The sequence below is a fragment of the Grus americana genome, chromosome 13, assembly GCF_028858705.1.
Source record: "Grus americana isolate bGruAme1 chromosome 13, bGruAme1.mat, whole genome shotgun sequence".
In the NCBI taxonomy this organism is placed as follows: Eukaryota; Metazoa; Chordata; class Aves; order Gruiformes; family Gruidae; genus Grus; species Grus americana.
Window position 1 is genome coordinate 21,276,447 of NC_072864.1, and position 24,497 is coordinate 21,300,943.

The following is a 24,497-nucleotide window of genomic DNA, read 5'->3' on the forward strand; positions in this document are numbered from 1 at the left end:
GCATCGGCATCCCCCGGTACCCACCCCGGTACCCACCCGGCACATCGGCACCCTCCGGTACCGACCGCGGGACCCACCCCGGTACCCACCCCGGCATACCAGCATCCCCCGGCACCCACCGCGGTACCCATGCTGGTAACCCCCGCCTCCGGTGTGCACCTCGGTACCCACCCCGGCACATCAGCACCCCCCGATACCCACCGGCACATCGGCGGTCCCCACCCCGGTGCCCACCCGGTGCCTCGGCATCCCCGGTACCCACCTTCACACTCACACCGGCACATCGCCACCCCCCGTTTGTCCGCTCCGGTACCCACCCCGGCACCCACCCCAACACCCACCGTGCGCCGACACCAGCACCCCAGCACTGCCCGCACCCCCACCCCGCTGCAGAGAGCCCTGCGAGGAGCCGGGCTGAGTCCGGGCGGGCTCGTGACAGGGATGACCTAGAGCACTTAGGGGTGCGCGCCGCCGCCGGGACCCATTTTGGGCAGAAAAACGTCCAAATGGTCATTCCCCCTTTGCAAATCCCCCGGGTGGGGGTGGAGGGGTGTGTGGGGGGGGACGACACACAGCTCCTGGGCACGAGTGCACTGTGCCTTTAAGCGGCCCGGGCCTGCTCTGCCGCGCAGTGCACGCTGGGAGTTGTAGTCCCTCACCGGCGAGCCTCCCGCAGCGGGTGCGGGGCCGCTGGCGGGAGCTGGACTACATCTCCCAGCAGGCACCGCGGCCGCCACACAGGGGGACGGACGGAGCGTCGCCTGGACGGTCGGGCGCGGCGATGGCGGCGGAGTGGAGCGTCCTCCTCCTCACCTGCCAGCGCGGCGGCTGCGTCTCCGCCTTCCAGCGAGGCAAGCGGCGGGGCTGGCGCTCGCCCTCTCCCTCTCCCCGCGGCGGGGCGGGGGGTGCCAGCCCTCAGCGCCGCCGGCCTCTTGCTTGGCAGAGCTGGAGGCCCGCCGGCTGAGGGGCGGCCTGGGCCCGCGCCCCCCGCCGCTGCTCCTGGCTGTGGAGGACCCCTGGGCCCGCCTGGGCAGCGGCGGGGCCACCCTCAACGCCTTGCTGGTGGCGGCCGAACACCTCAGCGCCAGGGCGGGCTGCACGGTGAGGGGCCTTGCCCCGGGTGGGGAGCGCGGTGGCAGCCGCTGGTGGGCCCGGGGAGGCTGGGAGGGAGGGGTGGGAGGGTGGGTGTCGTGTCCCCCCCTGAGCGGCCCCTGCTCTGCCATCCAGGTGGTGACCTCCGACGTCCTGAGGGAAGCCCGGATCCTCATTCTGCACATGGTGAGAGCTGACCCGCAGCCCAGCTTGGGACCCCTCCGTCACACGGCTGGGAGCCGGAGCCACCTCGCACCCTCTCCCTCCCTGTGACCCCACCGCGTTCCCTGTCCCGCCAGGGCCGTGACTTCTCCTTCGATGACTGCGGCCGAGCCTTCACCTGCCTGCCTGTGGAGGAGCCCGGCGCCACAGCCGAAGCTCTGGTCTGCAACCTGGACAGCCTGCTGGGGACCATGACGCAGCGGGTCTGTGTGGCCTGTGGGATGGGGCCCTGGGCTCCTGCCGTGCGATGCTGGGCACTCCAGTGTGGGGGTGGGTTCGGCTCCCCCTGAAGCCTTCAGGGTGCCTTCAGCAGGCTCCTAGTAGGGTGGGAAGGGTGCTGGGTGTCCTTCCATGCCATCCCTGGGCACGTGGCCCTTCTCTCGGCAGCTCTGCGTGGGCTCCCCGCCAGGCGTGTGGGTCTGCAGCACCGACATGCTTCTCACTGTGCCCTCGGCACCAGGTGAGTGCTGCCAGCTTTGCCTCCAGCAGCCACTTCAGCTCAGGACAGGGGTCGGAGATTGCAGTGGCACAGTTGGTTCAGCCTGTGCCGTGTCCCTGTGAGGGAGTGGATGCTCAGGTCTAGCTGACCCTTGTGCGGTTGGGAGCATCCATTGTGCCCACAGCAAGGTGGCTGAGGCTGGACGCTGCTGTCATCGCCTCTGCCGTGGGCCCAGTTTTCAGGCAGCTCTGCCCAGTGCGGGTATGTTCATTGCCCCAGCAGGCACTGGTTTCTGTCCCTCTTCCCAGGCATTGACTGGGACGGCTTCCAGGGCGTCAGAGTGATCGCGGTGCCTGGGAGCCAGGCGTATGCCAGGAACCATGGGGTCTACCTCACCGATGAGCAGGTCAGGAGCAGTTCCCCCTTCAAGCGGCATCCCTTGGGGGCACAGGGGTCCCTACCCCTTCAGTCCCTTGGGTGCCAAGGTCCCAGCCCTGCTGGTCTCGCTCCCAGGGGCTGGTGCACGACATCATCTACAAAGGCACAGAGGCCCAGATCCAGCAGTGCGCCGGGCCCGACGGCACCGTCCCGCTGGTACGGCACAACTTGGGCATCGGTGGCCCTTCCTGCCCCGTCCCTCGTGTCGCCGTGGCTTCAGCCCTGCTGTGCCCTGGCAGGTCTGCGGGGTGGTTTTCTTCTCCTCGGATGCCGCTGAGCAGCTTCTGGCCACCCACGTCATCCCTCCTCTGGACGCTTGCACCTACATGGGGCTGGACTCAGGGGCACCACCCATCCAGGTGACAGCCCCTCCACGGGGGACGGGACCCCTCGCCCCACGGGTGCCAGGCATCTCCGTAGGGCCTGTTTGCCCCTGCGCTGCCAGGTTTAGGTGGGAGAGGTGGCGGGAGGGGAGCACCCAGCAATGGGATGGGGGTCAGGGTGGCTGCACCGGCCGGCCCGGCTGCACTCAACATGTCCCTTCTCTCCCCAGCTCTCCCTCTTCTTTGATATCGTGCTGTGCATGGCAAGGGGGATGACAGAGGACGAGTTTGTGAAGGGTGGCGGTGACACCAGCGTGAAGAGCGCCCGCTCCGTGCTGTGGACAGCTCTCCGTGCCTTCCCGCTTAGCATGGGTGAGTGATGCTGGGGCAGGCACGTGCGACATGACCCATCCCTGAGTCTCCTTCCCTTGTGTGGGGAGAAATGGGGTGGTTGGGGCCTGGCACCCACCTGTTTCTCCCTGTTACTGTGGGTCTCCAGGTCTTCTCTCCCCACCCCCTTTGGGGGATGTTCAGCCTGGCTGCCCTTGGCTCACGTGGGTGTCAGGCACACCCGTGTTTGCTGTCAGTGTGACGACAGCTCTCCTTAACCCCCACAGCCTGCATCCCTGATGCATCCTACGACTACATGACCACCTCTGCGAGCGACCACATCCGCAGCCTGACGCTCCTGCCCAGCTCTGCCAGCCACCTCCGCTTCTGCAAAACAGCCCATTCCCACGTGGACGTACGTCCTTCTGTCCCCAGCCTTGTTCACGCACATTTTTTGGGGGCTGCTTGGGGCTGTGTGGCTGGACCCCGGTCCCACGTGCCCCTGTGCCCCCGGCAGCAGCCCTGGCTCCTGGAGGACGGCTCTTCGGTCACCAACTGCCTGCTGGAAGGAGCCGTGTGGCTGGCGGCCGGCAGTGTCATCCAGCATTGTCACCTCCAGGTACGTGGCTGGGGTGGGGGTGACCCCGAGTCCTCAGTGCACTGAATGGGCAGTGGGGTGGGATGGCCCTGGCTGGGATGGGGGACCCACGGCTGTGAGGTTTGGGGTGTCCCTCTTCCTGGCTGCCTTTTGGCTGGTGCTGGGGACCCTGGTGGCTGTCACCCCACCCCAGAAAGAGGAGGAGGCTGTCACCGCTGGGCCGTCCCTCCCTGGGGACCAGGGCAGACCCTCTCCTTGGGGCTCTGTCATGGCTGTGAGCCCTGAGGCTGTCACCCGGCCTGAATTTCTGCAGTCCATGTCCCTGCAGCCCTGTGACAAAGCAAAGTGTGTCCCTCTGGTGCCTGGCTGCTGCTGGCCCCAGCTTGTCTCCCAGAGTGGTTGTCCCCTTCTGAGGTCAGGGGCTGCTCTGTTTGGGGGCTGCTCTGGGCCACGCCACTCAGGGCCCCACTGCCTCCTCCGCAGGGTCCCCTGGAGATCGGTCCCGGCTGCCTCCTCTCGGGCCTCGCTGCAGGCTCCTCGCCGGCCCTGCAGGGCTGTCCCCTGCGTGACATTGTCCTGCAGGGTCACCACGTCCAGCTGCGTGACCTGCCCTGCTGCGTGTTCACTCTCACTGGCCGCCTCGATGACTGGCAGGTATGGGGGTGGCGAGTTGGGGTGAGGCTCCTCGTGAATCCGGAGTGTAACCGGCCCCTCCGTCCCTCTGCAGAGCCCTGCCAAAGAGGCCACCTACCTGAACGTGCCGTGGGCTGAGTTTTTTCATCGGACGGGCATACGGTAGGTGCCACGTGCCAGGATGGGATAGGAGACCTGGCTCCCCTAGGGATGGCTGCAGTGGGGGGTGTCACAACGACCTCAACCCACCCTGTGTCCCAGCTCCACTCCTGGAAGGCATCCTTGAGCCCCAGGGCGGTGCTAACAGCCTCTCCCCCCATCAGGGAAGGGGACCTTTGGGACGCCGAGATGCCGCAGAAGAGCCGCTGCCTACTCAGCGCCCGGCTCTTCCCGGTGCTGCATGCCTGTGAGGCGCTGGGGCTGGAGGACGTACTGTGGCTGCTGGCCCCGACGGCAGTGGCCGGCGAGCGGCTGGCACGTTGGCGGACGGCCTGGCGCATGTCCTGGCAGGAGCTGCTGCCCTGCCTGGACAAGGCGGCCGAGCTGGGCGCCCGCCAGGCCCTCTTCTTCCTGCAGGGTCAGCGCAAGGTGCGGCGGGTGCTGCTGGGGCGCCAGGACATCAGCCTCCTGCCGCTTGCCCGCAGCGCTGTCCACGAGGGCTACCACGAGGCTGTGCTGGGCACGCTGGACGAGGGTGAGCTGGACTCGCACGAGCTGCATCTTACATCTCTGGGTATCGGGGCTGTTCAGTGCTCCCCATCCCCTCCAGTGATCCCCCATTGCAAGAACCCATGGGGGTGTACCACCAGGGCATCCGACAAGCCAGGGTGGCCGCGAACCGTGTGAGCCCTCTCCCCTGGAGCCGGTTTATTGCAGAAATGGGCTGGTTTGGGGTGACCTGCAACCCGGCTGTGGCTTTGCAGCCTCATTTTATTTTCTAGTTGCCTCCACAGCCAGCGACGCTGGCATCGCGGCACGGGCGCTCGCCTGCATCGCCGAGGTCCTGGGCTGCATGGCGCGAGGGGAAGGGGGCTTGCGGAGCGGGCCCGCCGCCAACAGGGAGTGGGCCTCGGCTTTTGGGCGCCTGGAGAGCGGGGACATCACCGGCGGTGTCCAGGAGCTGGCTGTCGAGCGGCAGAAGTGGATGAGCAGGTGAGACTGGGGCTGGTGAGCGGCAGCTTCCCCGTCCGCAGTGCAGTCAGGGAACCGCAGCGGTGGGCTCAGCATCCCTCTCTTTCCAGGCCAGCTCTGCTGGTGAGAGCGGCTCGGCATTACGAGGGGGCTGAGCAGATCCTTGTGCGGCAGGCGGTGATGTCCTCGTGCCAGTTTGTCACTGTGGGGCAGGCGGAGCTGCCACCCTTGGGGCACTGGGTGCAGGTGGCGTGTCCGGCCCGTCTGGACCTCTCCGGTGAGTGCATCCGTGTCTCGCCCCTGAAGTGCTGGGGGAAGAGGAGTTGGGGTGCTGCAGGGGGCTGATGGTGAGCCTCGGCAGGCGGCTGGAGCGACACCCCCCCCATCACATACGAGCACGGGGGGGCCGTGGTGGATGTGGCGGTGCTGGTGGATGGATGCCAGCCCATCGGTGCCCGGGTGCGGCGCATCAGCGAGCCGGAGCTGCGCCTCGTCAGCCTCGGCGGGACGCCACAGAGCGAGGCGGTGGTGGAGCTGGTGTGCCGGGAGCTGGAGCACTTGCAGGATTACTGCCAGCCGCACGCGCCAGGTGAGGTGTCGCCAACCGCACCCCATGGTGCCAGGGTGGCCCTTTTTGGGGACAACGGGGCGAGGGAGCAGGCAGCACGGCAGACGTCAGCTTTGCTTTCTCTTTTTTGTTTTCAGGAGCCTTGCTCAAGGCTGCCTTCATCTGCAGCCAGGTTGTGCAGTTCCCTTCACAGAAACCCCTGGGGGCCCAGCTGATGGAGAGCTTCGGGGGCGGGTTTGAGGTGCACACCTGGTCCAAGCTGCCCCACGGGTCTGGCCTCGGTAAGTCTGCGGGGAAAGGGCTGGGGAGTCCCTCCCTGGTGCTGGGGAGTCCCTCCTGCCGCGAGCACCGGGATAGGGCATCCCCCTCGCTGCTCCCCCAGCTCTCACGGACATGTGTGGTGCCTCACTGCTCTGACCCCGCCTGTGCTCCCTGCAGGCACCAGCAGCATCCTGGCAGGAGCGGTGATGGCATCGCTGTACCGGGCGGCCGGGAAGGCTGCCGGCACAGAGTCCCTCATCCACGCCGTGCTGCACCTGGAGCAGAGGCTCACGACAGGTAGTGGCTGGGGGGATCAGCCAGCCCACGGGGTGGGGGGCCTGGCAGTGTCTGAGGCCCCTCTGCCCTGCAGGCGGTGGTTGGCAGGACCAGGTGGGTGGGCTCGTGCCCGGCATCAAAATCGGGAGGTCGAAGGCCCAGCTGCCGCTCAGGGTGGAGGTGGAGAAGATCCCAGTGCCTGACGGTTTTACCCAGACCCTCAACGATCACTTGCTGCTGGTGTACACGGGGAAGACTCGCCTGGCCCGCAACCTGCTCCAGGTAATGCCTGGGTGCCCCTGGGTGCTGCAGGCTCTGGCCTCTGCTCCCCGCGTGGCCTTTGGTGCCTGTCCCCTTCGCTGGTGCAGAGCTTTGCTGCCCTGATGGGAGCTGGCACCAAAGGCTGTGGGTGCAGTGCTACCTCCCTGGGTGCTGCTAGAGCCGGGAGGATGGTGACAGGGACGTTCTGGCCTCTTGCAGGACGTGGTGAGGAATTGGTATGCCAGGCTGCCCTCCGCCGTGCAAAACGCTGACGCGCTGGTGAGCACCGCTGAGGAGTGTGCCCAGGCCTTGAGGCAAGGTGTGAGCCCCCTTTCCTGGGTCAGGCCAGCCCTTTTAACAACTCTTCCCCAGGGAGAGTCTGCGTAGTCCTGGGGGGGCAAAGGCTGGGGGGGTTGCAGGCTCTTGCAGCTATAGAAGCCTCAAATCCTCCCCCAGGCCCACCCTCATGTTACAGGCAATGCCCCAAAATTCAGGCTTGAGAGGAAGGGAGGGGGATTAGACATGCCGAGCCTGGCTGATTCTCTGCGAGCCATTCATGACAGGGCTGGGGGCCATGCTAGCCTATGCGGGGGATTCATTTGGCCTTCGGCTGATGGGATGCTGTGGAGGGGAAGCCAGAGCATTAAAGCAAGCAAATTCTCCCCCTGTGGAGGATTAAAAATAAAACGGCACCGTGACAGGGCTGGGTTTGCTTGCTCAGCAGGCAGAGCTGGGAGGAATTGGGGAGATGAGAAGGCGGAATTGAGCAGGCTTGGACTGAGCAGGAGAGGCAGGACCAGGTTTTTGCCCCTTGGGCAAGAAATAGAGACAAACAGTTTGTGATATCCTCTCCCCTGCAGGTAACCTGCCGCTCATCGGCAAGTGTCTGGACCGCTACTGGCAGCAGAAGAAATGCATGGCCCCCGGGTGCGAGCCGCTGGCCGTCGGGCGCATGATGGATGCTCTGCGGCCCTACGTCTACGGGCAGTGCTTGGCTGGGGCTGGTGGCGGCGGCTTCCTTTATGTCTTAACCAAAGCCCCCCAGCAAAAAGAGGCTTTGCACCAAATTCTAGCAAAAACTGAGGTGAGATGTGAGCTCTCAGGCGGTTCGCTGTTGCAGGCAGCTTGCAGAAGCTTGTTTTATATAGTACGAGCACTAGGAGCATCTCACCATGAGTGGGATGAGATTGCCTTCCCTGGGACCCTGGGAGTGAGAACAGGTCCCTTGGTGGCTCCTGCCCCAACCCATAACTCTTTTTTTTTTTTTTTTTTTTTTTTTTTGGGTGTGCTTTTTCTAGGGACTGGGCAATTTCAGCATCCACAGCATCGAAGTGGACACAGGCGGTTTCTCTGTGGAGGTTCTGGGATGCGATGCAAAGGACAGTGCTCACCCTGGAGAGGATGTGGCTATGTGAAGGCCTTCAGCCTTGACCCCGTTCCTGGCAGATACCGAGGGCACGGGAGCAGCCAGCAGCCTTCCAAAGCGGAGAAATCCCTGCCGCTCCAGCGGCAGCTCCTTCAGCCAGCTCCAGCAGGTGCCTTAGGTCTTGATGTGGCCTTATTGTGCTGCTGCTTGCCCCAAAAGCCACAGAGGCGGGATAAGCTGTGATGAGCTGGGCAGGCAAAACTGTCCCCGGAGGACAGCCTTGCTGCAAGGACAGTCTGCTTGGCCCTCCAGGCTGATTTTGGGGTTTCACTCTGATTTTCATAGTTCTCCAAAGAGAAAAGAATAGCATTTGTGCTGCTGCCTCTAGCAGGAACCTTCCTGCTCTTCCAGCTGCCTGTTCGGCATGCACCAAACATACACCTGGATGTGGAATTGAGTCCCTCTCCTGTGCTGAGAGACTATTTCTGCAGTGAGTTCCTAGTCCCTGCAGTCTCTTTGAATAAAAAGAGCTTGTTCCCAGCATGTGTTTATGCCCCCCTGTCCCTAGCAGGGCTCCTCTCTCTCTCTCCCCCCCCCACGGGATAGCAGGGGCCCAGCAGCGCGGGAGCAAAGCCCTTCCAGGGGTGGGCATGGCAGAACCCATGTGCAGGGGCTGCGCATCGCCCTCCGCAGCCCTGGGTGAGGGGACAGCTGCTGAGGAGGCAGCCAAGCAGCGGGCTGGCACCAGGTGCTATCTCAGGGGTGTCTGTACTTGTGCCGTGCCAGATCTCTTGGTCTCGATGAGGAGAAATGGCACGCAGCTCTTGTCCCGCATCTCTCCAGCTCCCTGCAGGCCCACAGACACACACCCCCCCCACCTGAGATCGCTGCTCAGCCAGGTGAGGTTTATTTACAGAGTAGCTGTACAGGGCACAGCGAGCCAGCAGGGACACAGCCCCGCTTCCTGCGGCGGCTTTCTAGGGATTTCCCAAGCACCCTCCCCACAAGGAAATCGTTCCTTTTCCCCTCAAGAGAACGGTCCCCACCACCACCAGGAAAGCGCCAGGGCTCAGGGCAGGTAGGACTGCAGTAGCTGACCCTTAGGCTGGTGGCACAGAGGGCACGCAGCTGTGGCCAGCAGCACGGGCCAAGCGCTGGCCTGCATTTTAACCACAACGTGTCCCCTGTGGCCTCCTGTGCCTCCTGCGGGGCAGCAGAACGGAGTCGGGAGCTCGCACAGGCTTGGCCCTCAGACCAGCACCTGTTTTCAGAAATAGTGTCGCGCTGCTCTCAACGTGAGAGATTCCTCTGCCGCCTTGTTTCTGCTCCCACAAAAGGATGGCAGCTCTTCTTCCCAGGCCCAGGAAAGCCCTTTGCTCCGAGGAACATGAGCAGAAGGGCAGACGTCACCCCATCCCCACACCGCGTAACAGCCAGCCGGCCCCAGGGCAGGACCCGGGGAGGCTCCAGGGCTGCAGCCTTCCTGCCGGTACCTCCAGCGCGATGGTGACCCAAGCACCGACCCACTACAGGCGCAGCCGCTTGATATCCTCGCTGCGGAAGTCGATTCGGAGAGCCAGCACCTGCCGGACTTCGGCGGGAGTAAGGCGCCAGGTGAGCGGGCCAGAGTTCGGGCCCCAGTAATCCAGGATCTCCGTCACCTGGAGGAAGAGAAGAGCTGCAGGAAACAACACGGCACCAACTGCCTTCGCAGCGAGTTCAAACTCCAGCTATGCACGTGGTATTTCCTGCCACTAACCCCCTGCAGCCAAACACCCATCAGACATGGGGCAACTTTAACAGTTTCTCCATACCCCGTAGGTGTGACAAGGTCTGGATGAGCCCAGTAAATCCATGTGGAGTCCAGCTGGGGCTCCTGCACCCCCCAATAAAAGCAGACAAAGCGCAGCTCACCCTTTCCAGATTGAGGATGGTGGCCATCTGGGAAAGACGGGCAAACTTGTCGCGGATAGTCCAGGTGGTGACTGTGGTGAGATAGGCTATGAGAGACCTCAGCTCCTTGTCGAACTGCAGACCGCCAAGCTGTGGGGAGCGAGGGAGCTCTGTTAACTCCCCAGGCAGGCCCAGGGGTTGTGCCAAACACAATTAACAAAAGTTACAGGGTGGTAGGGGGTCTCTGAGCAGGAGTATTCCGCTTAGACCATGTACTGCAAGTTAAACTGGCTTATGTTTAGGCCCACCTTAAAAGCCAGCCCCCTTGATGCAAGCTCTTCTTGGCCCCGTCACAAAATACACTTTCCCCGTGTGTGTGCCAAGGCAAGGCCTCCCCGAGCTGGCCAGCAGCGACAGCAGAGCTGCTTTGCGGGTAACGTTTGCCTCTGCCCGGCCCCATCCCTGTACTGAGGGGCTCCTGGTGGAGGGTTTGCAGTCAAGGCAGGCTACAGGGTAGAGGACAGTGTTTTGCTTACCCTGCTGAAGGTGGATTTGAGCAGCACTTTCTCCAGTTCGATGGCTATGAGACTGGTCATAAGACCAGTGAGGGTATCGTAAATCACTGGGGACAGTCCAGCCTGGAAGCAGAAGCCTGTGTCATTCTTGTCAGGAACAACTGAGCAGAGGTCCACAAAACCCAAACCTACGAGCGCTCGCAAATAAAGACCCGTCGCTTGCAGGCTCAGGAGCCACAGAAGCGCTCCAGGTACGTGGGGTTTGCAAGCAGGCTTGGAGAATTGCAGGGGAAGGGGGTGACTGGGTCTCTAAAAGCTCTGCAAGGCACCGGAGGACATCTCTGTCCGCTGTTCCCCCGCCGAATTGCAGGGGAAGAATTGGGAGATCTGGCCAAAGCCTGGCAGGCTGCCACATCCCTCCCTCTCACCTTGAACTCTGTCATCTGCTGTTCCAGATTAACGATGAACTGCTGGACCCAGGGATCGTTAGCTTCATAGTCACTGAACTCCTCCTGACAGTGAAATACAGAAAGGGTTGTTTATGTGACCTGCAAACGGCCCAGAGGACAGGAAGGGAGGTCCCTCCACCCCTTCTGTTTTCTTGAGCTCCTCTCTAGCCAAATGCCCCTTTCCAGGCTGGGATGCAGAGCAAGTTCTGGGTATTTTACTGTTGCTCTGTGCTGAGGAAACAGTAGAGAACCACGGGAAATGAGTCAGTGGTTGCTCTGACTGTGCTGCTGAGCAAAGCATGGAGAGTGCAGAAGTACAGCTGGAAGTGGAGAACACTGAGCCTTACCTCCTCGATGTTGTGGGAGACAGAGAGGAAGAGGTTGATCCAGGGCTTCACCTGGGGTTTGATGGCAGTGCTGTTCAGCTCGTTGAGACCTTCCTGAGGGGAACGGGAAGAAGAGAGTGATGGAGCACAGCTAACGTCCCACGGCACGCAAGCTTTATAGCCAGGCTGTCTTGATGCTGCCTCCCATCCTCACTGCAAGCTGGGGAAACCAACCCACAGACAGAAACTGAACCCAGAAATCCCAGATCCCACACTCTTCTGGTGCTGGAGGGCTCCAAGGACACCGTAACAAGAAGAGGAAGGACGTTGGCCCAGAAGCTGCCATTGTGCTGACTTGGAGCCCGGTCTGAAGGGCTCGTGCTTCCCCAGCCCTGCCCGCACAGCTGCAGAGGTTTCCTGCCAGGAGAGAGGCGTTTGGTTCACATCCCACCAGGGTAGGAAAGGACACAAACACCAGCTTTTCCACTCAGCGCCAGCCAGGAGGACACCGTGATTGGACTCAACCCATGCCTCCCACCTCTAGCACAGCTTAGCTCAGTGGGCGAAGCTAAAAGGAGGAAAAAAGCTGTAACGACAGTTAGTTCTCTGAATTAATCATAACCCCAGCACTCGCCGTCTCCCCCGAGCAGCAGGTTGTCAGCAAAGGCTGTTCTGTCCGCTTCAATGCTAGAGAGCTCTCTGAAAGCCTTCTCCTGCCAGCCACCCCCATTTGGCTCAGCAAGATGTCAAGAAAGCTCACCCAGCACGAAACTATTCAGGTACCGATGCTGCCTGGCATTTGATGGAAGTTTGTAACTAAAATTGGCATTTCTGAGCAGGCCCTGCTGGCAATTGTCCTTTTCCAAGGCAAATTCAATGCGCGTGTGACTCAGCACAGGGGCTTGCTGCTCAGCCTGATTGCTTTGCAGCCAGTTTTAACATTGCACTAGCACTAGACTGGAGAGTTTTACTTCTTTGCTGATGAGCTCTTTGGTGTCAATACTGACCACAAGCCTCAAGAGGGTTTGCTGGCAATACTGGTCTGAAGGCATCTGGCTGCAGTGAACTGCAAAAAAATAGTCTGGCCCCTCTGTGAAGTACAAAGCTGATGGCAAACCTGGTTCAAAATACTCTCTTTTGCCTGGTTTCTTTCCATAGGTGGTATTAGGTCTTCCTGTTCCTCTCTCTGCCAGAGACCACTGGGAAATTTTAGGGCAACAGGCCCCAGCGTGCCACACGAGATGGTGGATTTAGCCAGAGAGCCTTCTGCCCCATGCCGGGGAGTATTTCCATTTGGGAAAGGAGGAGACGCCCGAGAAGAGCAGCTCTTTACCAACAGTCCATTTTCAGCGTTACCTAGCGAGGCTCTGGACAACATGACGATGTGCTGTGCCACGAGGGAGAACGGAGGAGATGGAAATGCTATTAATATTTCTTCTCCTGAAAATGCTGAACCGACTACGACTCTGCTGAGCGAGGACAACTGGAACACCGTTCCTTCTGGCTCTGCAGCTGCTTCCAGTGCCTTTTACGCAGCTGCCAGCTGGTGTGGCTGTGCAAACAGGCTGGGTCTGTTTCCACGCTTCAAAGCTGACCGATTTCTTCCCTCCTGCACTCCTACCCAGCACTCCTGGAGTCAGACGTGGCCCAGGCCTTGGGCCGAAATGATTCCTGAGCGCTCTTTGACGACACCGGCCAGCCAGTGTTGGAGACCAGCGATAACTCAGCAAGACACTCACCTGCAGCAGGTCACGAAATTTGTTGGAGACGGCAGCCATGTCAGAGAGGCAGCTGTCAATCTTGGCCTGCGCTTGCTCACCCCCGAAGCCTTGGCTAAGCAGTTTGCTGCAGTCACTCTGCAGGGAAGAAAATCCACGAGCAAGTTGCAAATTAATAACCCGGGCAGTTTCTATCCCTTTGTGTTGCTGAGCTCTGGCTGCCCCACAGCATGCTTGCAGGCTAGGACAGGCACCAAACTCTTTGCCCGGTGAAGACAGAGGCTGCTGGCTCCAGCCGGGGAGAGGACAGCAAGGAAAGCAGCTACCTAGCCCAGCACCAGAGAAACACAACCTCTCAATGATGCACATGTTATTCCAGTGGCTCACAGCCTGTGCCAGGCTGGTTAAGCTGGAGGAACTGGTATTTCCAGCTAGACCAAGTTTCCGTTACTGGTGTATCAGCCGGAGATTGCTCTGCTGGCTCAAAATTGCTTTCCTAAGGCTGGAGGGCAAAGACCTCAGGAATCTGGGCACAGCGAAGTCCAGATGGTTTACTTGATTCCCCCCAAGGGGAATTCCCCAAGGGAAACAAGGGAGGATGCTACAAATTTGATTAAGGAAAAAACCAGTAAAGAATCCAGACCGCACCTCTAAGGTCTTCTTTAGGGTCATGATGTTTTCGCTGCAGACTTCCACATTGTTTAAGGTCACCTGGAAAAAAACAAAGCAAACCCAAGTAGAATTCAGTGGAATTTCCCAGCACCTCAGCCCCAAGTCCTTACATTTACTCCATGCCCTGCTCACGGTACAGGCTGAAATGCAAATCTTTAAGGGGACAGAACGTGATGAAAGCATGGCAGATTCACGGAGCTGCATGAAGCCGAACTACAGTAACGGAGCACGTGTGCTGAACCTGCAGCCGGTACAAAGCCTGAGTTAGTTTACTCCGCTTCTTTTCCTCATCATTCTGCCCACAGTGTTGCAGTGAAGCCCCGCTTGTGGGTCACTGGTGGAAGACAGGACGTACCCCCAACCTTCTGTGACAGTGTCATGAAGAACAACAGACCAGGAGCAGCTGGAGGTGATGGTTTTTACGCTGTGTCCGGAGAAGCGGGGCAGGCAGGAAGGCACTGGTATCTAGGCAGGAGGAATCAGCCCCCCTCCTGCCAGAGGAGTATCTGTTCTTCACCGAACAGACTGTTCTCTACCTGCTGGAGCTGAACTAAAACGTCAGTATGAGGCTGGGGTTTGTGCAGACAAGGAAATGAGGCAAGCTGACAGGTGAATGAGGAACTCCAGCGGGAGAGCTGACATTTTAAGCACTTTGCTTCAAGAAATGCAGAAACATGTAACCAAGAATTTAATGAAATGGAAGAGTTCGGTCCCTCCTGCTCCCTTTGCTGCCTTCTCCCCTCGTACAGTGAAAGTCCCAAGGAGCCTCTACAGCACTGGGTGTTCACAGCAACTTACAGAGAGGGAGACGAGTCAGGGCGAGCCAGCCCCTCGACACGGCGCTGAGTCTCTGCCCACAAGTCTGCTCAAACAGCAGGGCTGGCCGAGAGGAGAGACCAGATCCAGAGCCGCTCTCCCAGTGAGGTCTTTTCCACAATGCAAGGTCTATACAGCATCCCACCGCGGGGAAGGATGTGTTATACTGCATAAGACAGGAGCAACAGCCCTTCAAATGCTCGCCAAGGGTCTCTAATGCTCGCTGCCGTGTTCCGGCCTGCTCAAGCGCACGGAGAGTTGCAGAGCTGCTGTTAGGAGAAGGCAACAGGAGGATCTTGCAGGTCAACCCTTCTCTAAGGGTAACTCTGATCCAATAAGCAAGAATGAAGGAGCCCTGAGCATGGGCCAGGAAACCTTTTCATCTAGAGGAAGGTGTGGATGAGATGCTGTCCCACCACCTTTGTGCATAGCCTGTGAAGAACAGGATTGATGGACACGTCAAAAGAGCACAGACTCTTCCCCAGCCTGGAGGGAATCATCATCGCAGCAGCCTAAGAGGCAGTCACACAACCATACTTGCACAGGGCTGGTGTGGAAGCTCTACAAACACGAGGTGAGGTAGAAGCCTCTACCAGACATCCAAAGTCAGGCCACCCACCACGCCTGAACAGGTTTTCAGGTTCTCTGAACATGTGATAGTCGCACCAATCCTGTTCCCAAGAGCTCCCCGTTGTCATTCCCCTCACCCCAACTCGTTCTACACCAGAACAGCCACCAAACCCACCAGAAAGGACTGCTTCGCTTCGTCGGTGCTTTCAATGCCCTTGGTATCGAACTTGCCCTGCTGCAGGCTGCTGTGCATGATGTTCACGGCACTGGTCACCCCTCTCTGGAAGTCCTGGAAGGTCGTGGCTGGAAAGCCCTGCTTCAGCTTGTTGTACAGAACCTCCCTATGGACCAAGCAGAACACACCAGGGCTTAGAGAGAATACTGCAAGCCACAGCAGAGTTGTGCTCTGTGACAGGGGACAGCAGAACTCTGGCTGAGCTGTGACCTGAACAAGGTAAGTGGAACATCAAAGGGACAGAGGACGGCTGGAAAATATCTCCTGACAGCATCTAAAGGGCACAAAGCTGAAAGAAAAACACAATTACCCAGTTTCTGAGCTTTCCCACAAATCCTGCCTGCTGTCTTCTGTCACAGTTACCCATTCCCAGGCTGGGATGAAAAACAGGAGCAGGACAATTTCTGCAGGCTCACCCCAAGTTCAAGTTACTAAGCAGTCTCACAGGCAACCCAGAGGACAATTAGAGGTGACCGTGTACCATCAAGCAGGGTAGCACTCCAATGCTACGCAGTGACTCGGTCTCATAGGGATTTTGGGCCACGAGGTTCCTTTTTCTGTTTGTCCTACAGGTGACCACCACTACTGTGAGAAAAGTGTGCCCAGCTCCAGCTTCCCACATCACACCTGATGCTGCTTCCTATGAGCATCTTCCACGGAGACGACAAACCAGAGGTTCAAAGGCGAAGAACACAAGGAAGACGATGCGACAGCAAACGCTGTTTGCAGAACGTGAGGTGGAGGCAAATTACAACGAACCTGGTGTATTTTCATTACCTGAAGTCAGACTCCAGCTCGGTGGTGGAGTGGTTGATCATGGCACAGAGACAATCTATGCTGGAGCTGGACAGAGCACGCCCGATGCACTTCTTCACTATATAAAACACGTCATCCACCATGCTGGAGGTGAGCTGGCCCTTCTCGTAGCTGTCCATGGCGACAGCCTGCAAAGAAAGGTGTCTCGGTGCCCTGAGCTCAGTGAGCCAAGGTGCCCTCTCAGAGCAGAGCCGTGCCGTGAGAGCAAACTGCTAGCCTGCCCACTTCACCCCGAGCTGAACGGTACCACGTGTGGGCTGGTGCTGCTCACCCCAGTTTTCAGCAGCCCACAGACCTGGAAGATCTGACTCTGGAAGATACTCAGGGGTACGTTTGGAGTCAAAGTTCAGAAACAACCACTTGCTTTTCAAGGCCAAGGGAAACAAAAGACCTTCCCCACAGTTGCAGACCTGCCGTGTGCTCATCTCCCTCCCTCAGGATGCTCAGCAGAGGACTCTGGAGCACACGCGGAGGTCTCAGCTGCTGGCAGAGAGCGCAGGGAAGCAGCAGTCTGAGCCCTACCTTGTTGACAGTCTCCCTCATGAAGTATTCCTCCATGGTGATGTAGTAGCCAATGAGCTCTTGCATGGTGCGGCTCAGCAGACAGTTGTTGAGGAGCTTGTCCAGGTATTTCTGATGCTCTACAAAAACCAAAAGAGAACCATCAGCAGGGACCAAGTGCCAGAAAGCAGTTCCACCTAATCTCCTTCCTGCCTGTCTCACAAGCTCCCAACAGACACATGCCTGCAAAGCCCAACCCAGAATAAATCACAGGCCTCAACTGTGGAGCTGACATTGCTAAGCTGACTTTTGCAGGTGACAGAAGTGATTTCCAGAGCTCTGTGGAGTGCCAAAACCCTGATCCCTTTCTCCCTGTGGACTCCACCTTTAGGATCTGTACCTGCAGTGACCAAAGGGCCCTCCTTCTCTTTGGGGACCTTGTTTATTATGCTCTGCAGTCATTCCTAAGGTTGTTTTCCCTGTTGGAGGGAACAACCAGTGCTGAAAACAGATTTGGGGAGGCCAGGCCACACAATCCTCTTCCACAGAGTGCTCCTAAAGCACCTTTGCAGATCCCGTGTCACTCTGCTCTGCCACTAGCTCAGATATATCTCCACTTCTGGCTGCAAGGAGCAGAGCGCCTGCAAGTATTGGTATTCAAGGTGTTACCTTGCTTTACCTCCTCTGAGGCCATCGAGTCTCCCACCTCAAAATCGGCTATTATTCGTCTCTTGATGAACCTCAAGTAGAGCTCACTGCGGGCATTCATCAGGGTGACTTCTGTTAAAATAGGGTCAAGTTCCCTGGAAGAGACATAGCAAGAATCAAGGTAGCAAGACTACAAAAGGAGAGGCACTAATTGAACTCATTTAAGTAGTGTGTCCTCTGTTCTCTTACTACGAGATCAATGCTGCCCCTTTCCATCCGTGCCGCCGAGTAGCAAAGCTCAGGAGAATAACTGGTATGTGCAAAGAATGCACATACTATCAAAACATCCTGAAAAAAATAATTTCAGAGAAGCTTCTTTTTTCCTCATGGAGAACAACCACATTAAAATCACAGCAGTAAGGACCGCAAGACTCTAAGCAACCGGTTATAACTTCAGAATTAGCCCTGTTTTGAGTGGAAGGTTGGACTAGAGACCTTTGGCAGTCCTTCGTTTTGTATGATTCTGTGAAGCCTACGTGGCCAGTGTCAGAAATGCCTGGCCCCTGCCATCTCCATGTATGTGATTTTGTGCACAGATTCGTGTGTTTCTCTGAAAATGATGAAGAATCTGTTTATGCTCAACAGCTCAGGAACCGTGAAACCAAAAAAGCATGTGACAATGCAGAACACATTGTTCAGATTAGAGATGACTGCGATAAAAAAGACGGTCACATCAGCAGCTTTTTCATCAGTGTGCAGAAACGAGCGTTACAAATCCTGCTCAAAGCCTCACAATGCACAAGTGGGACAAGGAACCATTATCTTTATTTTACAGATGAAAAAGCAAAAGCTCAGAAAACCTGGGATGCATGTGCAATTACTCAGGGCAAATAGTAAGTGGATCTTTATATTTCTGCTGAAATAATTAGTCGTGCAGGCTCACAGACAGATCTCGCTTAAGGAATGTTAAGTTTTCTTTCAAGGCACGTTTATAAGTCATGCAATGCCAGAAGGGCTGGGTGCACTTTCAAATGACCTTTCTTTAGGGCTACGCAAATACTTAAGATAAAAAGGAGGGAGATAGATTGAAAGCAGTTCGGTTCATTAGCAAGAAACCAATGTTCCAGAGTCATTGCAGCAGCAGTACAGATTAACAGAACTCAAAGATTTATTCCTGATTCTGTCACAAACGATCTGCCCAGGGAGCTGCTCCATTTCGTGGGCTCTGAGGACCATACCCTGACCATCAAAAGGTCACAGGCAATTAAAGTCTCAGTCCTTCGTGTGCAGTGATATCGCCAGCCCTCCGGCAATGTTTAGGGCCAAGGCTTAAAAGTAACGAGTAAGCAAAATAAAGCACCATCACAGAAGCTGCCTTCATAAAAGGGCAGTGAAGGGCACCTAACAATTGGATTTTATGCTTTAGTAGTCACAAAGCCTCTGGAAGACCAGGAGAGTTATCTAAATGCTAAGTAGTGTTAATAACAGCTGAAGAGTGGAAGGTTAGAGAGCAAAAAGAGGTTTTGTTTGTACCTCGGTTCAATCTTCTCTGCAGAAGAACTTCTCATCATGCTATTCTGAACTTGCTGGAACTGCAATCACAAAAAAAGGGAGAGTCATCAAAGTCTTTGCTGATAACTTGGAGTTAACAGCCGCTTCCTGTGCTGCAGCCTAAGGAGGGGCTTACTCCAGGGGGGTGATAGGAATGCTTTGCAGGAAGCACTGCCAGAGAAGGGAACCACAGCAGTTCACCTCTTCCTCCGAGGCAGAGCTCAGCCTGCCAGGAAGGGCAGTGGGATGGGAACTGCAGCCCTGCATCTAACAGATGGAAGCAGGAACAAGCCAGCGGGGAAGGTGTACTGAAAACAGAGCCGCAGAGCAAAACATCCTGTGCCCAGGGTCCATTTATCATGCTCCCAATAAATCCTTCCCTGCAACAGAAGAGACAGCTATAGGCCGGACCCCTTCAGCCATCAGTGTAAATACGGAGTAAAGCAAGGTTTCTCTCAATACACAAGGTCAAGCCCTGCAGTCTATGGCAGCCAGAGCCCCACAGAGGTGGATGGAGGCCGCAGCTGATGTGTCAGGCAGCATCACGCCCCTCTTACCTGCCTGTGATAGTCCCTCTCTTTGATGAACTTGTCCACCACTTTCTCCACCTGCCGGTCGCACTCCACTTGCAGGTGCTTGATGAGGGTGTAGAGCCTCCCCGGCCCGTAGTAGGTCTCCACAATGGGTTGGTGGGTCTCCACAATGCGAGCAATCCCTGCGGGGAGAGGGGAAGTGCAAGAGACAGACTCAAGCAGGAGTTCCCATCCAGTCTGGACCCAGAGCAGAGCCGGACAGGTCCACAGAGAGGACCTAACAAGGGACATTCACTCCCCAGAGAAAGTTTAGACCATCCAGCCACTCTCTAGTGCCTCAGTGAAGGTCTGTCATTACCACCCCTTGTTCCACAGCATCTTCTCTCTGCGTATGACACCTTCCATCCTCTCTGCTGATTACTGCAAGGCTGCAGTGCAAATCTCCTGGAGTAGAAGCCATCTCCCTTCCTAAAGAGAGCTCCTGCCACGCGATGTGTGTCAGCCACCCCCCTACCCAGCAAGATACAAGGTATGAAGCTCCCACGGGAGAAAGCTGCACGAGCTAAACCCGTCAGGGGACATAACTGCCATCCAAATCCAGCCTCAGCTTTCAGCACCTACCAGGTTACAGAAGAGCAGTGCTAGGAAAATCAGCCTGGGGAAAGCTCTGCTCTTATCCATCAGGCAGATGCCCAAGAGAACAAGCATTAGTGAAGGCAGGACCTCCTTGGAGAAAAAGCTCATCTCCAAGGATGTATCTACCCAAGATTGCTTTCTTCTCACAAACTCTCTTCTCCAAGAGTTAGCAATGCTCCCCCTCTTTTGATGCTACTGTCAAGAAAGCCTCGGTGGCTCTAAGGACCTTTAATAGCAGCAAGGGTGCCAGGCTGGGAGAGTGACTTGGCAGTGGTGCAGCCTGGAATTATAGCAGACCTAACAGAGAAGGCAGTTAATCACCACGGGATCTCAGTTACTGGCTTTGGCGACATTCCCACAGAGCATTCGTACTCCCTTCTTTCCCATCCCTCTCCGCTTTCAAGCTCCCATGGTCCTCCTTGAAGAGCTAGGCCTGGTGACATCAACAGCTGCTCAGTCTTAAGGGATCCAATTTGTTTGTCTGGAGAGCTGCTCGTCTGAAGAAACCTTCAGGGAATACCCATTTGTTTTGAGGATGCAGAAAATGGGAAAAGTCTGATTCCTGGAGGAAGCCAGCAAATCCTTTGCAAATCTACTTTGTGCCTGTGCAAACTGTACATATGAAAGATTGTTTATTGTAATGCCCTCTCCTGACTGGGAAAAAGTGTGTTAGTTGTGTCCCTGTCCCTCTAGCATGACTCTCCCATAGCTCAAAGGGGAAGGAGGAATCTTGTGATCCCCAGGAGCTACGATTAAAAGCATTTAAACTGATGGACGGTCTCATCACGGACTATTTTCAATCCATCAGCAAAGAGGAAAGGAAGATTACCTTCAAAGAGGAGCGTCAGGGTGTCCGCAAAGATGACAGCAGCTCGACGGTCACTCATGTCTGTCCCCATCACCAGCTGCAGGTTCTCTTCTGCTTTGTTGGCCACCTGCATGACAACAGGACCAGTCAGCTGGTAACACTCAAAGATAATCTTCATCCCACAGGGATGAAGACCTCTGTCCTCTGCCCTATAGAGCTTTTGCTGGCCTTCCCATTGCAAGAGCTATTGGTATTGTTCCTCCTTTGAACAGGGATCCTCTCTTCTCTTGTGGAAAACTCAAGGATCAAGGAGAGGCAGAAACTTGTTCTTCTCTTTCCAGGCTCCCTTGTATGAGCTTTAAGCAAGTTTGCTTTCCCCTAGGAGACAAGACAGGTCACAGTGTGTTTCACAGAACCCGTTACCTGCTTGCAGAGGTACTCCGAGAACTTGCTCAGCCCCTCTTCATGTAAGCCTAGCAGAGGAAAGATCTTGAAGAACCGCTCCACCTGGGGCAGGTCTCCCTGCTTCATAGCCGTGTCAAATTTCTCTGTGACGATTGCCTTCAGGCGCTGCTCTGCTTCCTGCAGGAGCTTCAGGTTGGCATCAATTATGCCCCCTGGACAGAAAAGAAACAGAAAAGTGACAGCACAATGTTAGTACAGTATCAAGGGCTACTTTTTTTCCCCAGCAGAGAGACTGACACCGTGCAGCCCTAGGGTGAGAAGGCAGAAGACACACTGGAATTCCCCTGCAGGCAAAGAAAGATAGGTACATGTGCGATGTACACACAGCTCACGTTGTGGTCTTACACGGAGGATGTGAACATATCAACCGGGACATTTCTTTTAGGGATCAGGCAATTTACGCCTTCATTGCCAGTTGCTCTGCTTGGTAGCGCACCATAACGCTGCAACAGTTCTCCCCGTCAGAGCCTTCTCCCTCACTTCTTTTGTCCTGCACGTTTTGTCCTTCACCTAGTCAGCACCTGAAATGCTATTAAAGCCATGTGCCAGGAACTCTCCTTTCAATTAATGAAAATTCAAACCTAATAACGCTTCAAAAACGTTCACCTCTATGTTACTCTATAACATACTAAGATACTTGTCTCACGTTGGATCTTCTGCTTTGTCTATCGGGCTGAGGCTATCTGTCGCGGGAAATCACGCAGCCTCTAGTTATCTTACCGGAAAGGTGACTTCCCAGCTTCTCCTCACGAACAGTACTTACCTTCCTTGCCCTGACGACTGAGCTCAATCACTGATTTGTCCAGAGACAGATAGCGATGGATATGAGCTGCTGCTTGTTCGTAATCTTCATTTCGCAGGGCTGTTTGAACTCCATCCATGCAGAACTTCAGGTCGAGGATGTCATCAGCTCTCTGAATGGCCTGATAGAGTCGATTCTGTAAGAAAGGCGACCAGTAAGGCTTCCTGCTGCGGGCCGGACCAGGGAAGGAGAATTATGAGGAGAAGAGAGCGTGGGGGGAAAAAAGAAGGAAGAAACAGACCGAAGTGATACTTCCACACTACGTAAGCAGAAACCCCAAACTACTTCAAAAGTCTTAAGACCAATGACTCTGAAAGACGAACAGCATTTACCCGCCAAAGCTCAGATTGAACTCAGAGGCCATACTCCACTTCAACGAACAGGCAGAGACCAGAGACACAACCACACATTATCTGTTCTGATTTCAGCAGTTGCGCTAGTGCTGGGACTCGACACCTCTTAGCCTACCTCTGTACAAAGACCCAGATTCCTGCCCAGTCTTAGGTGACAACGACCATCTCAGCCATCCTCAGCACTGACAAATGCGTGCTCAGGAAGACTAACCTCAGCTTATTCACCATATTCTACCAGGACTTGCATGGACAGAAGGGGATGCTGGAGAACCAGACGCTATATGAAGAACTATATAGGTTATTTACTCTTGTACCCTGCAATACCCAGGAGTCCGGCAAGATACCACTACCTAACAACACCAGAAAATGCTAAAACAAAGAATGAAGCAGTGTCCAACCCACCTGCCCACTGAAGCAAAGAGCACATTTCTCTATCGCGCTGTGAGCACATAAGCAGACAGAATATGGCTTGGCGGTGACAAGTCCCAAACACCCCCTCGGTCCAGTTACCTTGGCAAGGTCAAGCTGTCGGACTTTACTGCTGACGTTCTCGGCCAGGTTACAGGTGAAGGTGATCATCCCCGCCAACTGCTGGGCATCCCCCTCGATGAGCTGCAAATTAGGGCTGGAAACACAAGCAAATTGAACATGAGATGCAAATATCAAGTAGTTGGATGGTCTGCAACAGCAGGATGGTTCTTCCGTGAAATCCAGTTGCTGCTGTCAGCAACGGTATCTCTCATTTCATGCCCATCCTACAGGAGCAAAGCACCAAAATCAAACAGATTGCTTTGGAAGAGGCTGCACAGTCAGACTAGTGACTGTCTCATTACCAGACAGGGTCTGAACGAGCCACTGAGGCTTTATGAAACTCTCCACTTCTGAAGTGGAAGATGAAGTCTGTAAACTTGTGCTCCAAGCTTCTACTAGACGTGAGGCCACTTAGGATGATTTTCCAGACTGCCTGCACAAGCTCACCACGAAGAGGCAGTAATATTTGTCCACTCCTGCAAACAGCCTGACACAAGACGTCTGATCCAAGCGTTGATGCTGAAACCTGACAATCTCTGGGGTGAGACCTTCAAAGAACCGCTCAGCCCACGCCAAAATGGGCTGGTCACTGTGAGGGTGCAGAGTTCCCTCTGTAAGGGCTGCTGGGAAGAACCGGGATGAGGATCCAACTACTCCTTCCCTACCACAAAGTGATTTAAGTCCGACATTTCCTGAGAATGTGCTTCCCTCACAACACTGAAACGAATTTTGACGTGACGCAGTGAGCAGGGAGGTACTGAACAGTGCACAGAAGCAGAAAGAAGGGGAGAGGGTGGGGACCACTAACCCCATGCGATGAAGTGCAACCATCTTGTTCTCTATAGTGCTTTGCTGTTCCAGGAGGGCATCCAGCTCTTCCTGCACGACTTTCTGAAAGAAAAGGATGAAGAAAGTCTCGTGTGATCTCAGCTCTCCTCCAGACCCTACATCCAAGTCAAGGACACGCCACTAGCAAGGCGTTAGTGCTTCCAAGTGCTCACGTGACAAATAAATCCTTCCTAAGCTCTCATTTTAGTCCTGTATATATTTATATTCCTGCCATTTGAAAGCATCAGAGCTCATCACACAACTTTTAAGTCAGATAACCCACAAAGCCCTCCCCTGGGCGGGTTTTCGGTGCAGGAAGACCCTGAATCTGCAGGCTGCTCCCGACTCAAGGACGCTAGTGCTGCGGAGGGGACACCGTGTGTGTCCCCCCCCGGCTCTGAGGGACGCCTCAGCCCGTATTTAATTTCTCTGTAAAGGAACCGGACACTACGGGAGCCGTGACAGCGAGGCACCCGCTGTCATTGTCACCGCAGGGGTGAACGCCTGCGCTCCGCACCCCCCGGACCGACACCCCCCCCCCCCCCAGCCCACCCCGCCGTAGCTGATCGCCGCCGGGGGCCCCCGCGGCCGCCCCACCGATGATCCCCGCCGCCTACACGGGCTCGCTCAGCTCCCCACACACCTCCTCCTCACACAGCCGGCTGTAGGCGGCCTCCAGGTCCGCCAGGTCGGTGAACGACTGAATCCGCTCCATGGAGAGGGCGGAGGTGGGGCAGACACCGCCCTCCCCGCCCGACACCCTCGGGCCCGGCGCCGTGGCCGCCGCCATCTTGGGATGCAGCTGACACGGTTTCCACTGCCGTGAGGCCCGGCGGGACTGCCCGCCTCCGTGCCTCAACGTTTGCGGCCGCTCAGTTCCACCTGGCAGCGCG

General features: G+C 56.6%; 2 protein-coding genes across 5 annotated transcripts; one reads left to right on the forward strand and one right to left on the reverse strand.

The window, feature by feature from the left end:
- Nucleotides 1-729: 729 nt before the first annotated feature.
- Nucleotides 730-8,478, forward strand: FCSK (fucose kinase). 4 transcript variants are annotated; one of them, XM_054840436.1, is made up of 23 exons: nt 730-851; nt 944-1,101; nt 1,228-1,278; nt 1,392-1,517; nt 1,702-1,774; nt 2,062-2,159; nt 2,267-2,347; nt 2,431-2,550; nt 2,745-2,886; nt 3,132-3,259; nt 3,362-3,463; nt 3,926-4,096; nt 4,170-4,237; nt 4,399-4,769; nt 5,017-5,227; nt 5,317-5,483; nt 5,568-5,795; nt 5,912-6,055; nt 6,213-6,332; nt 6,406-6,593; nt 6,792-6,891; nt 7,433-7,656; nt 7,871-8,478. In XM_054840436.1, the coding sequence occupies exons 1-23, from the start codon at nt 782-784 to the stop codon at nt 7,985-7,987; spliced, it is 3,258 nt and encodes a 1,085-aa protein (XP_054696411.1). In that variant the 5' UTR covers nt 730-781; the 3' UTR covers nt 7,988-8,478. The 4 variants fall into 4 exon arrangements, with proteins under 4 accessions (XP_054696411.1, XP_054696412.1, XP_054696414.1 ...); XM_054840437.1 differs by lacking the exon at nt 7,871-8,478 and having other exon boundaries at nt 6,792-6,851; nt 7,433-7,651; XM_054840439.1 differs by lacking the exon at nt 944-1,101 and having other exon boundaries at nt 747-851.
- Nucleotides 8,479-8,818: 340 nt separating this feature from the next.
- On the reverse strand, nt 8,819-24,405 carry COG4 (component of oligomeric golgi complex 4). Its single transcript, XM_054840441.1, has 19 exons — nt 24,248-24,405; nt 23,585-23,667; nt 22,756-22,870; nt 21,854-22,028; nt 21,049-21,242; nt 20,647-20,752; nt 19,206-19,363; nt 18,631-18,689; nt 17,119-17,252; nt 16,471-16,589; nt 15,910-16,076; nt 15,073-15,238; nt 13,488-13,550; nt 12,861-12,977; nt 11,143-11,235; nt 10,775-10,858; nt 10,368-10,469; nt 9,853-9,981; nt 8,819-9,599 (listed from the first exon to the last, which is right to left on the reverse strand). Exons 1-19 carry the CDS (start codon nt 24,392-24,394, stop codon nt 9,465-9,467), a joined length of 2,346 nt encoding a protein of 781 aa, XP_054696416.1. The 5' UTR covers nt 24,395-24,405; the 3' UTR covers nt 8,819-9,464.
- Nucleotides 24,406-24,497: the final 92 nt, after the last annotated feature.